Source organism: Phyllostomus hastatus, unplaced genomic scaffold (assembly GCF_019186645.2).
Source record: "Phyllostomus hastatus isolate PE091 unplaced genomic scaffold, TTU_PhHast_1.1 phas_contig_29, whole genome shotgun sequence".
Taxonomy (NCBI): domain Eukaryota; kingdom Metazoa; phylum Chordata; class Mammalia; order Chiroptera; family Phyllostomidae; genus Phyllostomus; species Phyllostomus hastatus.
In genome coordinates, this window is record NW_025333835.1 from 3,795,437 (window position 1) to 3,813,219 (window position 17,783).

At 41.3% G+C, this 17,783-nt stretch overlaps 1 protein-coding gene across 4 annotated transcripts in view; it reads left to right on the forward strand.

Annotated features, from left to right (window-relative positions):
* Nucleotides 1–17,783, forward strand: part of ENOX1 (ecto-NOX disulfide-thiol exchanger 1) — a 628,394-nt gene that overhangs the window by 600,245 nt on the left and 10,366 nt on the right. For all 4 annotated transcript variants that reach the window (XM_045839070.1, XM_045839074.1, XM_045839072.1 and 1 more), the window contains one exon: nt 17,165–17,250. In XM_045839070.1, the coding sequence (XP_045695026.1) occupies nt 17,165–17,250 (86 nt within the window). The remainder of the gene's footprint in view (nt 1–17,164; nt 17,251–17,783) is intronic.

Consider the following 17,783-nt stretch of genomic DNA (forward strand, 5'->3'; position numbering starts at 1 on the left):
TATCCTAATTGCATCTCAATTTAAAGTTAGTTTACTAAAAAAAGAAAAGCTTATCTGGACCTCATGACACTTTTCAAAGATAGCCCTTTTCCCTATTCCCCATCCAAAGCATAACTTCTCCAAGCATTGTCCATTTCCTTTCCTACCCTCTCTCGTCAGCCTGCTCCAGCCTGGCCTGCACCCTCACAATGAAATTGTTTTGGTCAGTCTGACCAGAGAACTCCATAGTGACAATTTCTCAACTCCCTCCATCTGTCAGCTGCACTGCACACAGTTGACTGCTCATATCTTCTGGAAATACTTTCTTCTCTTGGCTTCACGACACCACCCTTTCTCATTGATCACTCCTTGTAAGATTCCTCTCATGAATTTTCTTCAGCTTCAATTCTGAATGTGGGGCTTCTTCAAGATTTAGTCTTGAGGCCTTTCTCTACCTAGGTAACCTCAATGAGTACTTTGGCCTCAAATCCCTTTTTGTTGCCATTGACTTGCAAATTTTTGTCATCCCCAAGTATACAAATGTCTATGGTATCTCCATTTAGATACTAAGAGACCTCAAATTTAATAGGGCTAAAACAACTCTTGATTCCACCCTCTTCTCTGCCCTAATATGCTCTACCCTAGTAGTCCCATCTGAAAAAATGGTACCACCCTATTGTTCAAGCCAAATACTGAGGATTCCTCTTTGATTTCTCTCAAATCTTTACTGCTCACATGTAGTCCATCAGCTCTATATTCACTGTTCACTACTGTCTGGTCCAGATTACTAGTTACCATTACAGGTCTTGTGGAAAGACTTCTAATTGGTCATCCAATTTCTCTGACATCTGTTTACCATACAGCAGCTTGAATAAAATCTTCAAAACATAATTCAGATTATAACAAGCACCTGCTTAGATAACTTCTACTGGTTTCCTACTATATTTAGAATTTAATACAAACCCCTCATTCTGACATACAAAGCCCAAGAGATCTGGATCCCCACCTACTTCTCAATGCATGCTGCAACACTTTCCAGCCAAGTTTGTTCCTGCAAGCTCATTTCCACCTCAGGTCCTTTGCGCTTTCTTTTACCTGCGCCTGGAGCAATCTTCCCCCAGAATCTCTGTGGTTGGTTCCTTCTCATCTGACACTGAGGAAAATTTACCTTCACTGAACCTCCCAATGTAAAGTATCACTTCACCAAGCTTGAGGTTACTCCCCCTTCTATCCTATTACCTATATTTTCTTAACTATGCTTATACCTATCTGAAAATATTTGTTAACTTTATTCTTCATTTCTTTTCATTATACTTTATTGATTATACTATTACAGTTGTTCTGATTTTTCCCCCTTTGCCTCCCTCCACCCAGTGCTCCCTACTCCCTCAGGCACCCCCCCCCCACCATTGTTCATGTCCATGGGCCATGTGTATAAGTTCTCTGGCTACTCCATTTCCTATTCTGTACTTTACATCCCCATGGCTATTCTGTAACTACCTGCTTGTACTTCTTAATCCCCTCACCTTCTTCACCCATTCTCCCCCTCCTCCCTCCCATCTGCCAACTTTCCAGTAACTAACTTCTTTCCTCTTGATTTTAAGAGTATCTCTTTATCTTTAACCTTTGACCTTTTAATTATGATGTGCCTTGGAGTGGTCTCTTTGCATCCATCATAACTGGGACTCTCTGTGCTTCCTGGACTTGCATGTGTATTTCCTTTGCCAAATAAGGGAAGTTTTCTTTCATGATTTTTTCAGACCAATTTCTTGCTCTTTCTGTTCTCCTTCTGCACCCCTATGAGGTGAATGTTGGACCTCTCAAAGATGTCGTAGAGGCTGTTTATACTGTCCTCATTTTTTGGATTCATTTTTTCTTCTTGTTCTGACTGATTGTTTTTTTGCTTCCTTATGTTCCAAATCATTGATTAGATTCTTGGCTTCATCTACTTACTGTTGTTTCCCTGTAAATTGTTCTTTATTTCCATCAGTGTATCCTTCATTTCTCACTGGGTCTTCTTTATGCTGCTGAGGTCCTCGCTAAATTTCTTGAGCATCCTTATAATCAGTGTTTTGAGTTCTGCATTTGATAGATTGCTTATCTCCATTTCATTTAGCTCTTTTTCTGGAGTTTTGATCTGTTCTTTCATTTGGGCCATGTTTCTTTGACTCTGTGTCTTAGTAGTGTGGCCTAATGTAGTAGGTGTCCTGTAGGGTTTAGTGGCACAGCCTCCCTTATCTCCCAAGCCAAGTACTCGAGGTATGCCCTTCTTGTGAGCTGAGTACACCCTCTTCTTATAGTTGAGCCATGGTTACTGTTGGCAGATCAATGGGAGGGGTTTACCCAGGCCAGTCCGCTGTAAGGACTGGCTGTGACCACAAACCACCAACCTCTGCCCTCTGTAGAGGATCAGCTATGCAGGGGCAGGGTGGTGGTGCTCTGATGTGGTCTGTAGTTGTCCATTGGGTGTGTTCGCCCTGGGGTTTCCCAGATGGCGCAGGTCAACGTCAGCCCCCACCTGTGTTTCACCTGGGGCACCCTCTCTGAACTGTAAAGCAATCTGAGATGGCTACTACTTGTGCTGGGCATGGAGATTCCCAGGTGAAGCCAAGCTGATACTCTAATTTGGCAGCAGCTAAGGCTCACTGAAGCCAGCTATTGCTTGTTTGATAGGATTTAGGATCCAAGACAAATGGCTCTTATGGAAAAGCTGCTAGGGTGGGCCCATAAGTTGGATGGGGTAGAAATTCCGTGTATCTCCTAGGTGGGTCACACACTGTTAGTGAGGTTGAAGGAGTCTCAGATATGGCACCAGCATGGGCTCAGCAAAGGGACAATGACCTCTGCTTCCCCCAGTGCCAGACACTTCAGTCTCTCCCTGTGTACCACTGGTGCCCTTCAAGCTGCCACCCAGGTGCTGGAACTCAGAGGGAGTGAGTCTGAGTAGGTGAGTCCATATGTGGCTTCCCCAAGAGGAACTTCTTAGGGCTCCACCGGCCTCCTCTACTGATTCAATCCCCACTGATTTTTGCAGCCAGAAGTTGTGGGGAATTTCTTCCTGGCATTGGTATCCTGGGCTAGGCAGGCCTGGTATGGGTCTGGGACCCCTTGCTCCTGAGATACCCCTCCTGAATTTTTATCCACATGGGCATGGAGCCAACCACTTCCATGTTTGCGTCCCTCCCACCAGTCTGGATGGATATGGTTTCTTCAATTTTGTAGTTGTGAGACTTATATTCAATTCCACTTCTGATCATCTTGAGTGATGGTTGTTCTATACTTTAGTTTTAATTTTGATGTAGTTGTGCAAAGAGACAAGACATGTCTGCCTACATTGCCATCTTGACCAGAAGCCTACTCTATATGTATCTTTGATGTCGCTTACCTAGAATAAAAATTCCTCAAGAGCAGGAACCTTTACTGTCTTGAGCAATGCTATATCCCTAGCATCTTGGCACCTAATTGCTGCTAAGGCAATGTTTAAATAAGAGTGAATGAAGCATCTGGGAGGCTGTTATTTCATATGAAAAATTAAAGGAACTTAGGAAAAATCACTGTGAATTACTTACAGGAAAAATTTTCAACATGCAAAATAAGGTCAGTAGACTGTAAAAGGACCTATCAGAAACAAATGAAATCACAAAGCAACAAAATATGGAATGGGACAAGATGGTGGCAGATCAAGTAGAAACTGTACTCAGCTCCTCCCAGGACCAAACTGAATTACAAATAAAGTACAGAACAATCATCTTGAATAACCAATGGAAGACTAGCTGAAGAGAAGTCTTATAACCAAGCATTTACAGAAGAAGCTGCATCAAGATTGGAGACATGAAAAGGGCCAGCCCCGCTTCCACAGGTTGCAGTTGAGGTTCCAAAGGGATATCTGAGGTGTGTGGGGTCCCCGCTGAGAAGTGTGGTCTCTAAACACCAAGCCGGCCTCCCCAGCCTAGAGCACAAGAGCCAGGAAGAGGCACCCACATAAAATCTCGCTATGTAAAGCAGCAGGTTTCTGTTCACCAGGGAGAGATGGGGCCTGCTACGCAGGCACACACTTAAAAGGTCAGCGCACAAAATTTTGTCCTTACACTCTCACCACAGGCTCTGACATGGATGGAGGAAGAGTGGACTATAGTAATGTGTGGAGAGTCTCGAGTCTGTGGCTCTTGGGAAATAGTTAAAGGAAGAGCTGCCAGAATCCCTCTGCTGAATCATCCTCCCACACCACAGAAACCATCTTTCTTGAATGGAACACTCCCCTTCATGCAGAATCAGCCAAGAAGAAAGCAATAACACTATCTTCTAGAATCCTTCTTGCCCCATCCTGGGGAATTTACGCCCTCCTAAAAAGGCAGCTGCCTTAGCCAAGGTGTAGACATCTCAGAAGACTCAGGGGGTATCAGTGACTGAATAGTGTGGCTTTGGGGCAGGGATGAAGCTGACTGGTACTTCCCCATCATGGGAGATCCACTAGAACCACCCTCTAGGCTTCCATCACACCCATCCTCTGGGCACTGGCAAGCTCCAGATGCCCCACGCACCTGACTCCTAGCAGTCCTGCCCTGCCAAACTGCTGAGTTTCATCTCCTCCCAGGAGAATCTGGGGCAGACTGAGCTGTGTGGCTCTAGAACACAGGCCATGTACCCTTGCATTCCTCACCAGAGCAGAGTGCTTTATTCACATAGCCAAATCTTGGTATGTTTGGGCCTGATAAAACATGCTAGCCTCACCCTGATGTTTCCCTGAGAACCTGCACCAACACAAAGGTATGCAAGCACCAAATGGGTAGTGGCTAGACTTGGTATACACTGGGAGTTTTGCTGAGTGGCCTCAGACCAACCACTGGCACCAACTTTGAACCTATATCAATCTGGTAAACACTGCAGGCCCTTACCTAGAGATTTATCAAGAACCTAGCTCATACAGCCAGAGTACCACCAGTGGCTCTTTCAGTGACTGCCTAACAAGCAGCCAGTGGGCAGAGGCAGACAGAGACAGACTTTGCGGTGCACTGGGACTTTTTCTGACCCACCCTGGGGCCTGTGTTTGTTAAAGCAGGCCTTAATGTGCAGCTTGATCCTTCCTTCTTGCACCCAGACCTAGTGGAAGCAGTCACAAACTGTGGATTGGTTGTAGCTCCAAACAGGTTGCCAAGGGCCACTCACAGGCAGTATCTTATATTGGCCCACCCCAGAGTCCCTCCCAAGAGGCCCAAAACCAACCTACCCAGTGGTGAGTTTTAGACAACATCAGAGTGGGATCCAATAAGCTTCATAAGCAGCATATCCAAAGGGAGTTCTTGGCAGGCACCAAACACTGCTGAAGCTAATTCAATTTCATGTGGTCAGCACCTGCACAGCAGTTCGCATGCCAGGATTGAGACTCACAGACAGACAGCCTGGAGCAGATCCTACGCATGAATGGGCCATTAGTAATCAAGACTCAATTACAACACATAACACACACAAGGGACATTCCTGGAGCACCTAGTGCAGGTGATCAAGGAGACTGAAAACTGGGTCCCACAGGACACCTACTACATAAGGCCAAGATTGGGAGACATAGAAAATCTACCTAAAACACAGAGAGATAGCTAAAATGGGAAGGCAAAAAAAAATGTGCCCCAAATAAAAGAAGAGGAGGAATCTCTAGAAAACGAACTAATGAAATATAAGCAAGCAATTTACTTGATGTAGACTTCAAAACAATGGTTATAAAAATGCTTAATGATGTTAGGGGAAGAATGGGTGAATTCAATGAGAACTTAACAAAGAGATAGTAAGCATGCTTAGAAAAACATAAAAACTAGAAAAAAGAATCAACAAAAGGAAAAGAAACATGCTGAATAGAGAACATATTAGCCAATACATCAGATAAAGGGTTAATATCCAAAATTTATAAAGAATTTATAAGACTTCCAGCCAACATGGAGGCATAGGCAGATACACTGTACCTCCTCACACAACCAAAAGAAGAACAACAAATTTAAAAACAAACAACAACCAGAACTGACAGAAAACCAAACTGTATGGAAGTCTAACAACCAAGGAGTTAAAGAAGAAATATGCATCCAGACTGGTAGGAGGGGCGGAGACAGGCAGCCAGGGTGGAGAGGATTTGCAGCAAGGTGGCTGCTGGAGAACTGGTGTGAGCAAGGCAGCAACTGGTAGAGTGAGCAGTACCACATGTGCATGTGGATAAACTGGGTGGAACAAATGGGAAGTGAGAAAGACCTCACAAGCTAGGGTTCCAGCATGGGGAAATAAAGCCTCAAAACCTCTGGCTGAAAAAAACTGGTGGGAGTTGAGGTAGTGGGAGAAACTCACAGCCTCACAGGAGAGTTTGTTGGAGAGACCCATAGGGTCCTAGAATGGGCACAAACCCACCCACCTGGGAATCAGCACCAGAAGGAATCAATTTGCTTGTGGGTAGTGGGGGGAAGTGACTGAAAGCCAATTCAGAGAGCTGACTAAGTGGCATTGTTCCCTCCTGGATGCCTCCCCCACAAACAGTGCCACAATGCACTGTTGCCTGCCCTGGGGAATACCTCAGGCTCCAGCCCTTACTACACAATAGGCATGCTGGGACAGAAAAAAATGAAAGAACAGATCAAATGAAAGAACATATCAAAACTCCAGAAAAAATACATCTGAGTGACAAAGAGATAGCCAACCTATCAGATGCACAGTTGAAAACATTGGTAATCAGGATGCTCACAGAATTGGTTGAATATGGTCACAAATTAGATGAAAAAATGAAGGCTAGGCTAATTGAAATAAAGGAGGATGTACAGGGAACCAACAGTGATGGGAAGGAAACTGGGACTCAAGTCAATGGTGTGGACCAGAAGGAAGTAATAAACATTCAACCAGAATAGAATGAAGAAATTAAGAATTCAAAAAAATGAAGAGAGGCTTAGGAACCTCCAGGACATCTTTAAACATCCTAACATCCAAATAATAGAGGTGCCAGAAGGAGAAAAGGAAGAGCAAGACATTGAAAACTTATTTGAAAACATAATGAAGGAGAACTTTCCCAATTTTGCCAAGAAAATACACTTCCAGGAAGTCCAGGAAGCTCAGAGAGTCCCAAAGAAGTTGGACTCAAAGAGGAATACACCAAGCACATTATAATTACATTAGCCAAGATTAAAGATAAGGAGAGAATCTTAAAAGCATCAAGAGAAAAGGAGACAGTTACCTACAAAGGAGTTCCCATTACACTATCAGCTGATTTCTCAAAAGAAACCTTGCAGACAAGAAGGAGCTGGAAAGAAGTATTTAAAGTCATGAAAGGGAAGCACCTTACATCCAAGATTACTCTATGCATCAGAGCTATCATTTATAATGGAAGGGCAGATAAAGTGCTTCCCAGATAAGGTCAAGTTAAAATAGTTCATCATCACCAAGCCCTTATTATATATGAAATATTAAAGGGACTTATCTAAAAAAATAATATAAAAAATAGGAACAGTAAAATGACAACAAACTCACAACTATCAACAACTGAACCTAAAAACAAAAAGAAACTAAGCAAACAACTAGAACAGAAACAGAATCACAGAAATGGAGATCACATGGAGGGTTATCAGTGGGAGAGTGGGAGGGGGAGAGAGGAGGAAAAGGTACAGAGAATAAGTAGCATAAATGGTAGATAGAAGATAGGGGGAGGTTAAGAACAGTATAGGAAATGTAGAAGCCAACTTATATATATGACCCATGGACATAAACTAAAGGGGGGGAATGCCGGTGGGAGGGGGTGTGCACAGGGGAGGGGAACAAAGGGGGGAAATGGGACAACTGTAATAGCATAATCAATAAAACATATTTTTAGAAAAATCGAAAAAGCAAGTTAGGATGTTCATTCAAGATGGCAACAGAGGTAAACACAGCTTTCCTCCTTACACAACCACATCAAAATTATAACTAAACTACAGAACAACCAGAACTAGAGCTGAATGGAAGTCCTACAACTATGGAATTAAAGAAGAAACCACATGGAGACTGGTAGAAGGGGCAGAGACACTCAGTGGGCCAGTTCCACACCACAGGTGGTGGATAAAAATAGGGAGGAATATCTCAGGAGCAAGGGGTCCCAGCTCCATACCAGGTCCCTCCAGCCCATGGTTTCAGTGCCAGAAAGATAAGATCCTATAACTTATGGCTGTAAAAACCAGAGGGAATTGAGGCTATGGAAGACAAACTGCTAGAGTCCCAAGCAGTTCCTCTTAAAGGACCAGTGCACAGACTTACTTGGAATCACTTCATCTAAACTCCACCATGGGAGCAACAGATTGAAAAGCACCAGAGGCATACAGGGAAGAACTTAATGTCTGGCATGAAGGCAAGAGCCAGGGGGCATTTTACTCCCAGAAAGAAGTGCTGGCAGAGGCCACTGTTCCTTCTCTAAGCTTTCCCCTTACAGAGCAGGCAGGCAGGCTCCATATCCTAACTGCATCAACCTGGCTCACACTGTTTTCCAACCACCCTGGTGATTCCTTGAGGCTCTGTCCCACTCAACTTTCAAGCCCACCCAAGCTATTTCCAGTGGCTTTTCCATACAAATGGCTTATCTTGGCTAATGCTTCAGATTTTCCTAAATTGTCTCAGTCAGACAACATCTGGCCTCAGTGTGCCACATGCTTATTGCTAAGTGGTCCAATGCCTGGGACTAGCAGAAGCTGGCCTTATTACACAGCTTGGACTTGCTTGGGCATCTCCAAAACCAACACAAGTAGTAGACAACTATGAATCACTTTGTAGCTTATGCTGGGTGGGCTGGGTCAAAACAGGTGGTGGATGACTTTAGCCTGCACCTCCTGGGAGGCCCCAGACCCCGCATACACAGCAGACAGCTACAGAGCATATTGACACACAGCCCCCCAACCATCTCCACAAGTGACACACTCATAGGGCCAACTCAGGAGGCACCAGAGGCTGCTGAAGTATATCCTGCTCTGTGGAGTGAGCCCCTGTACAGCTGATTCTCCACAGTGGTTAGAGATTGGTGGTCAGTGGTCACAGATAGTCCTTGCAGGTGATTGGCCCTGGTAAATCCCTGCCATTGACCTGCCAGCAACAATCAAGGTTCACATACAAGGGGAGACTGTACATAGCCCACACCATGGGCACACCTCAAGTACCCAGCTTGGGTGACCCAGGAGGCTGTGCCATTGGACCCTACAGGACACCTACTACATTAGGCCATGCCACCAAGACAGAAAGTCATAGAAGCTCTACCTAATACATGTAAACAAATACAGGGAGACTGCCAAAATGAAGAGATAAAGAAACATAGTCCAAATAAGAGAAGGGAACAAAATGCCAGAAAAAAGAACTAAGCAAATTAGAGACAATCTACTAGATTTGGAGTTCAAAACACTGATTATAAGGAGGCTCAGTGAACTTAGAACTTCAACAGTGTGAAAAAGGACGTGGAAACAATTAAAAAGAACCAGTCAGAAATGAAAGATGAGGAACAAGTTACAAGGAATCAACAGTAGTGTGGATGAAGCCAAGAACCAAATCAATGATTTAGAATATAAGGAAGCAAAAAACACCCAATGAGAACAAGAAGAAAAAAGAGTTCAAAAAAAAATGAGGATAGTATAAGGAGCCTGTGGGACAACTTCAAGCATACCAACATTCACATCATACGGGTGCTTGAAGGAGAAGAGAGAGAGCAAGAAATTGAAAACCTATTTGAAAAAAATAAAGACAGAAAACTTCCCTAACTAGGTGAAGGAAATACACATGAAGTCCAGGAAGCACAGAGAGTCCCAAATAAGTCGGACCCAAAGAGGACCACACCAAGACACATCATAATCAAAATGCCAAAGGAAAAAAAAAGCAAAGAAAAAAATCTTAAAAGCAGCAGCTGAAAGTATCTTATGCTGGGTGGCTTGGGTCACCCAGTATAAGAGAAAAACAGTTACTTCCCTACAAGGTTGTCAGCTGATTTCTCAAAAGAAACTTTACAGGCAAGATGCGATTGGTAAGGATCAAAGTGATGAAAAACACCGACCTACAACCAAGATTACTCTACCCAGCAAAGCTATCATTTAGAATCAAAGGACAGATAAAGAGCTTCCTAGATGAGAAAAATCTAGAGTTCATCATCACCAAACCAGTATAATATGAAATGTTAAAGGGTCTTCTTTAAGAAGAAGATAAAAATATGAACAATAAAATGTCAATAAATACATATCTATCAATAATTGAATCTAACAAGGAGAACAAAAACATAATTATAAATACAGAGAATGTTTTGATGTTTGCCAGATTGTAGGGGTGTCATGGGGATAGGCAAAAAAGGTGAAGGAATTAAAAAGTACAAATTAGTTGTTACAGAATAGTCATGGGGATATAAAGTACAGTATAGAGCATATAGTAGCCAAAGAACTTATATGCATGAGCCATGGAAAATGGACAATGGCATGGGGATTGCCTGAGGGAGTGGGTGGGGTCTGAGTGGAGGGGGACAAAGGGTAGAAAACCCGGACAACTCTAGTAGCATAGACAATAAAATATAATTTAAATTAAAAAAAAAAGCAAGTGGGCAAAATTGAACAGCTTCAGACAAACTTATTAGGTACACATTCAGCTAAGGATGGAAAGTAACACTTAAAGAAATATACTGAGGTAAAACTATCTCTGGAATATAGTTTGGATCAAGAAGTAAAAGAAAAATGCCCTGGCTGGTGTAGCTCAGTGGATTGAGCGCAGGCTGCAAACCAAAGCATCACAGGTTCAATTCCCAGTCAGGGCACATGCCTAGGTTGCAGGCCATGGCCCCCAGCAACTGCACATTGATGTTTCTCTCTCTCTGTCTTTCTCCCTTCCTTCCCTCTCTAAAAATAAATAAATAAAATCTTTTTTAAAAAAAAGAAAGAAAAATGGTAAGTTAAAAGAAATTGCAGGATTTAAGAAACTCTTTTTTGGTACATATTTAGTTCTATTGCAACAAAACAACTTATATGCTTTTAATGTTTAAAATTATGCATCATCTTTCTTTTCCAGTGAAACAAAAGGAAAATTTTAAAATAAAAAGGAACAAATTATAGTAGAGAATGTCAACTCCCAACGAGATCCTAGAGATTCTACTGATTCTCCCAAGTGGCAGGACTCGAATCACAATTACGAGACAATCTTTTTTTTTAAGGATGATTGTCAAAAACCACAATTAAACATGCTGAAGGAGAGGCCCACTAAGTGCACCTAAATATCTCAAACCCACCCTATGTTGACTGTCGATAGCCCTAATTTTAATTTTTTTAAAACAAGAAAAAAGAGAATTACATACTGGTAAATGCTAACTATCCATATTCACATAAGAGACACCGTGTAATTTCTGAACCCAATATATAGAGAAAGGAAGAAAAAGCTACCAGCAGAGCTAAGGAAGCAGGAGGATTTTCTTTTTCCCACAGAGCATGGTTGTATTGATTCCATAAAGGTTTTATTGAGACAGGAAGGGGTACAATTGAATTTGGAACAGAAAAGGGCAGAGATTCTTTTCCCACTGTATTCTGCTCAATGAACTTCCCTCCAAATAAGGTGAGACCCACGGTGTAAAGAGAAAAAGACCTCAAAAACAGGGCAACTATGCACAAGAAGAAAAAAAAATACTACTGTTTGCTCCCAGGGACTGGAGAAAATTAAAAAAGAAGGTCAGAATCCATCAGTGTTCCATTAGTCATCTTCTCCTTCATCTTTCTCTCCTTCCTCCCTTCATCATCATCTTCATCTTCTTTCCTTCATTCCTTCTCAACCCCACTCATGGGTGCTGAGGAAGAGAACCCACATAACATCTGGCTGTGAAAATCAGCAGGGATTCATCAGCCATGTTGAGACTGGAGTCTGGTAGAAACCCAGCTCCTTATTCTTAAAGGGCCAACACACAAAATCTCATTCCTGGGCACTCACCCTGGGCTGGGGTGGAGGGATGGTGGCTCAGAGTGGACCAGAGTCATACGGGGATAATAATATGTACAGATATTGAAGGAAAATTATATGATCTAAACAAATCATAAGAATGTATTTATTGGACTACTTGCATAACATTTTCATTGTTTCCCATTAACATATGACATACGCAAACCATTACTTAAAATATTTTGTATCAACAAATAAAAAAGTGAATGAAGCTGTAATTATCTAACACTATTTGACTAACTTAAATGCTGTTCGTTTGGTCTTAAGTCTAAAAATGAAGGTAAATTAGATGATTGTGATTGGAAAATTTCAAAATACCTTTATGTGTCTGTTGAGACCTGGGCCTTCTTGATGAGGGATTTACCACAGGTTATACAGAGCTGGTTTGCGTAGCTTCCTAAAGTAGTTTCTCAAGCCCTGACATGTGCAAAAAGCTCAAGCATACTGACAGCCTCCTCTACTCCTTTTTATTTTCTTAAATTAAATACTTAACAGTAGTATTTCCCATTGTTGGAATATCCATTATTAAATATGGAGACCTCAGCTTCTACATCGAAATGGCCCAGACCAATTGTTGAACCCATCCCTTTGAAGATCCACCAATTCAGTAATGGCTAAGTTCTCCACCCTCAGTTCTTAGTGTTCCTTTTACCAAGCCTTTAGGTCCCTCCCAGAGAACAATAAAATGGTCTCTGGTTTCTAGTGTATAATATTTTTCATTAAATTTTGCCTTAGACTGTCCTTTTTCCCACTTGCAAAAAAATAAAAATAAAATACCCCAGTTCCTTTAAAGGAGGTGCAAAAAAGCTTTAGTTAATTATTTAGGAAACTCCCCCATCAAATGATTCAGATTCAAAACCAGGGGCTAGAAACTTCATTTCCTCAGGCAACATGACTGATGCTTCTGGGATGCTACTGGTATGGGCAGTGGAGGAAGTAGTGAGGAAGAAGGGTGCAGTACTTGAGAGGATGATGATGAGTGTCTCCCACTTCTGCTATATATCTAGCAATACTGAATAACTTGGTTGCCATTAGTAGGAAAAGGTTAGTAAACTTTTATTTAACTACCTGTCTTTGCCCCACATGTATGTAGTGGCAATTACTAAACATTTATAAAGAAAAGCTAATGACTTGATAATATCAACTACAACTGAGATGGCTCTGTGTATATACCCTCCTAAGGAAAACTACTCATATCTGGGTCAGGATTTCTAATCTGAGTTTAGAAAGATAAATGGTAATCATATAAGCATTATTCCCTTAGTTTTTAAACAAAATAGTTTCAATAAGAAGTGTCCATGCCCAGGGAAACACAATCAAAAATAAACAAATAGGATTACATAAAACTAAAAAACATCTGCACAGCACAGGAAACAAACCATTAATAAAACAAAAGACAACCAATCGAATGGGATTGGCAAATCCCATTTGCAAATCATATTTCCAGTAGGGTATTAATATCAAAAATATATAAAGAACTCTTGCAGCTCAACTACAAGAAAAAGCAAACAACCTTATTAAAAAATAAGCAAAGGACCTGAATAGATATTTTCCCAAGGAAAACATAGGTATGGTCAACAGGCACGTGAAAATGTGCTCAACATCACTAATTATTAGAGAAATACAAACTAAAACCACAATGAAATATCATCTCACACCTATTAGAATGACTACCATCAATAAATAAACAAGTAAGTGCTGGTGAAGATGTGGGGAAAACAGAACCCTCATACACTGTTGATGGGAAGTAAATTGGTATAGCTACTATGGAAAATAGTATGGAAGTTCCTCAAAAAATTAAGAACAGAACTACTGTAACAATTTCTCTTCTAGTTATTTATCCAAAGAATATGAAAACATTTATTCAAAAAGACATATACACCCCTATGTTCATTATTTATAGTAGCCAAAATATGGAATAACCCATGTCCATCAACAGGTGAATGGATAAAGAGATGTGGTAGATAAGTAGGTAGGTAAATAGATAGACAGATAGATAGAGAAGATAGAACAATAAATATAACAAATGGAATATAACTCAGTCATAAAAAAGATAAATACTGCCATTTGTGGCACTGTGGATGGAATTTGAGGGATTTGTGCTAAGAGTGATAAATCAGATAGAAAAGGACAAAAACTTTATGTGGAATATAAATTTAAAAAAACAAATGAACAAGAAAAACAAACTCATAGATACAGGAAACATATTGGTGGGTAAAAGAGTAGGTGTAGGGGAAAATAGGTAAAGGGGGTCAAATACATGGTGAACTAGAATTTGGAAACTAGAATTTTGGTGTTGAGCACTATAGTGTATACAGATATCAAATTATGTTGTACATCTGAAATGTGTATATAAGTATTTACCAACATTACCTCAAGTAAAAAATTAAATTTTGAAAAGGTTTCCATGCCCAAAACAACCAAGTTATTATGCCTTTCTGACTCCATAACAGGATGAGTTAAGGGCAGGGATCACAAGTGAATATGTCTCAAAGTAACCTGATTTTAGAAAGGTTACTATATCATTTGTTAAACAATTTTTAAGGTTCTTGTTTATCCCCATTTATCAATAATTGAACAATAGAGCAGCAAAATTTTTAAACAGGCACACTGGCTGTTCTAAGTTCTAGAGGATAAATTCAATTAACCCACATCTATCCTAAGTGCACACTATATTTGCAATACTGAACCAGAATTCGCAAAGACTATGGACAGGGTTCCATAAGAGTACAGACCAGGACTGGGACTGAGAACAGTCAACAGTGAAAGAGACCACTCCTAGTCTTCCCATTTCTGGTATCCCTCAATTTCCTCTTTCAGCTTTTTATCTTTTAGGTCAAGTGTTATCAACCTCTCCCCCATACTCCACCCAATCCTCTTCTGACTCATTCTATTCATTCTACTAAAGATATTTAGGTAACTTCATGTCACACCCCTTTGGGCATTTATAGGACAGTCTGTGGGTTCTTGGGAGATGCTGGTAAGTCTCTGTCCAGTGGAGATAGTAATATGAAAACTGTTTTTCTTGATTTGCTGAGGCCTCTGGGGTACTTAACTCATAAGACTGCTCAAGCCCCTCTCTACCTTCTGAGATGCTTTTGCCCATAAGAAACTCACACATCCTTGTCACCTCCAGTGGTACAATGCCACACTGCTTGCTCCCCCTCTCAGCCCCACCACCTCCCCTATGCTTGGTCAGCACAAAGCCAGATCTGCCAGTCTGCTGCCTAAGCAGATGTGGGACCCAGGAGAGGAATGCTGCCCACTCCTGCAGCTCCCCTCCTGACTCTTGGAGCGCCCCCTCTCCTCCCTGTGTGTGAGAAGAACTGCTCACTAGAAACACCTTTGCTTAGTCACAAAGCCAGAGCTGACTACTCCTGTCCTTTTTATGGGGAGGGGGTCTGCCTGTCATTTGTTGGAGGGTTTCTGTGGAAAGTGGTATATGTCCAAGTACCACTTGTCCTCAGCCTGGGACAGCAGGGAAAGTCCCATTCCCCATCCTGAAGGATCCTGCCCCCTTCCCACTTAAGAAATGCAAATAAATGTGTTATTTTCAAAATACTTCTATTCTAATTTTTCTTTTAGTAAATCATTCATGAGCTTCCGTATCTTAGCTCTTATTAGTAACGCAATTATGTACAATACCACTTCACCAGATTTAAGAATTTCAGACATAGTGAAGCAGTTACCAAATCTGGAAAATTAAAAGATAAATTAACAAATAAAGTGGTAGGAGGGGAACTAAACAATACCACTTAAGTAAATTAAAAATGGCTATTTGCCACCTAAAGATATTAAAACTACCATTATTGCCTTTTGTCATCACCAGTATTTCATGAAAAGAACATTTTAGCAAAAAACAGAAGAACACAATCTCAGAATAAAATGGTAGTGCTTTATAACTCAGGAAAGAGAGATCAGTTTCTGAAAGTGAGGTTTGAGCTTTATGGAGAAATGTAATGAATTATTTCTATCTTCTTCATTTCACTGCCATCCAAGAAAACCCACCTACAAGCAGTGTTCTGAGGACAAGGCTTTGAGACTGCTTATCTAGACGCTTTGGTTCATGGCCTCAGCCTAAGGATAAACTGCTAACTTTTCTTTGAAAACTGGCAAGCCTCTCAGAGCATCCCAAGCATCACACAAGACTAGAGGGGCATGAGAGTCTACTCCAGACCAATCCAAGGCCACGTGCTATTCACAGGGTGACCTAGTACAAGAATGACAGGCTCTCATCTAGTCTCTCCCCAACTGCATTTCATACAAGGTGGGGCTTCCCTTTGCTTTAGCTTTCAAGCATCAGAGCTTTCGAATATACAATGTGAGGGTTTATTCTCAGATTTAAGTCATCTCAAAGCCTGCTTAAAAGAGAACCAAACAACTAGCAGTCTGAACACAGTTTCTTAACAAACAGAAGCATACAGTCTGTGGAATCAACATCATCATAGTCACTATTTTGATTTTGGATATAGGAGCAGCGAGGGTAGAAAGGTAATGCTTTTACCTCAGCCATGACAGCAACGTCAAGCTTTTCATTTGTTAGTACAATGTTGACAATTGATTTTTCACAATAGAAAAGCCTTCTGATTTACCATCAGACTCCGGCCAAACCATCCATTCCTGAATCTTTCCAATGATCTTGTAAATTAGCACAGAGAGAAAGAGAAAGCAAGCTGGCCCCCTTGAGACACCAGCAACAACCAGGGGAAAAGAGCAAATGTTTCAGAAAGGATTTATGCTTCCTTCTGTGGTAGTTATGTGAAATATGGATTAAATACTTTTCATAACTAGCAGCTATAACTGTCAGGAAAATTTGAGGCACTGTGATTTCTGACACAGCTGTATGAGCCATTTTCATATGGCAGAGTTCACTGAAGGAAAGAAAGGAGAGAATTTTATCCTCCCCATAACTACGATTTTACATTGGTAAATCAAGCATAAAATTAGTAGTTGAATGCTTCCAGGAACCTTTGTTTAGCAGTACCTTCATTCATCTGTATATTATCTCAGGCTCTAGCTTTTATAACTACTGTCATTCTATGAGATGGAGTGTTCTGTTTGTCCTGTTATTATTACTGTCTTCTGAATGGGCTGTTATTGAATGCTTTGTTGAGAGCTGTTAGAAAGGGCAAGACTATATATGACTTAGCCTGAGAAAACCACAACTGGAGTTAGGTGGCATTACAATATGTTATCTAATAGATGAGACTCATTTACCTCTCAGTAACCAATGTTTGTCCTTTTAATTCAGGCATCATATCGACATTTCTTCACGTCCATCCTTTCGGAGCCAATATAGAATATCTCTGGTCGTACATGCAACAGCTGGACTCTAAGGTAAACTCTTGTTCCAGAGGGGCTCCCACCTCTGACACTGAATGCGCTGATTGCTGGCTGCCGGGGGACCATGTGCACTGCGTCAGGGATACAGTAGCACATGGAGGCTGACCAGCACTTCTTTACAAAGACCTTGGTTTTGGGCAGATAGTTGTCTTCTTTTCACTTTTGTCTTTGTAGAAAGAAGAGCAGTTATCTAAAATGACAGTGACTTCCAGCAGATGTCAAATTAGTTTTAAAAGCATTCTGAGGGATTTAAAATTGCAGTATGGCCTGAAAGTTCCCAAAACAAGGGAGAAATCAGGTCAGGGCAGCTTGTGGGGCATTATCCTTAGCCCATAGTCTCACAGAACTCTATGTTAAGGACTCCACACAACAGAGGAAAAAATTACCTCAAATAACATAAAGATCTGATATGACTCTCAAGAAAATTGCTAGTAATGGTTGTTTTTCAGCATTATTCTCTAAATGGCAAAAATTACTAAGTCAGCTTTGCCCCTCAAGGGTCACTCCCAGAGTCCAGACATCACTCC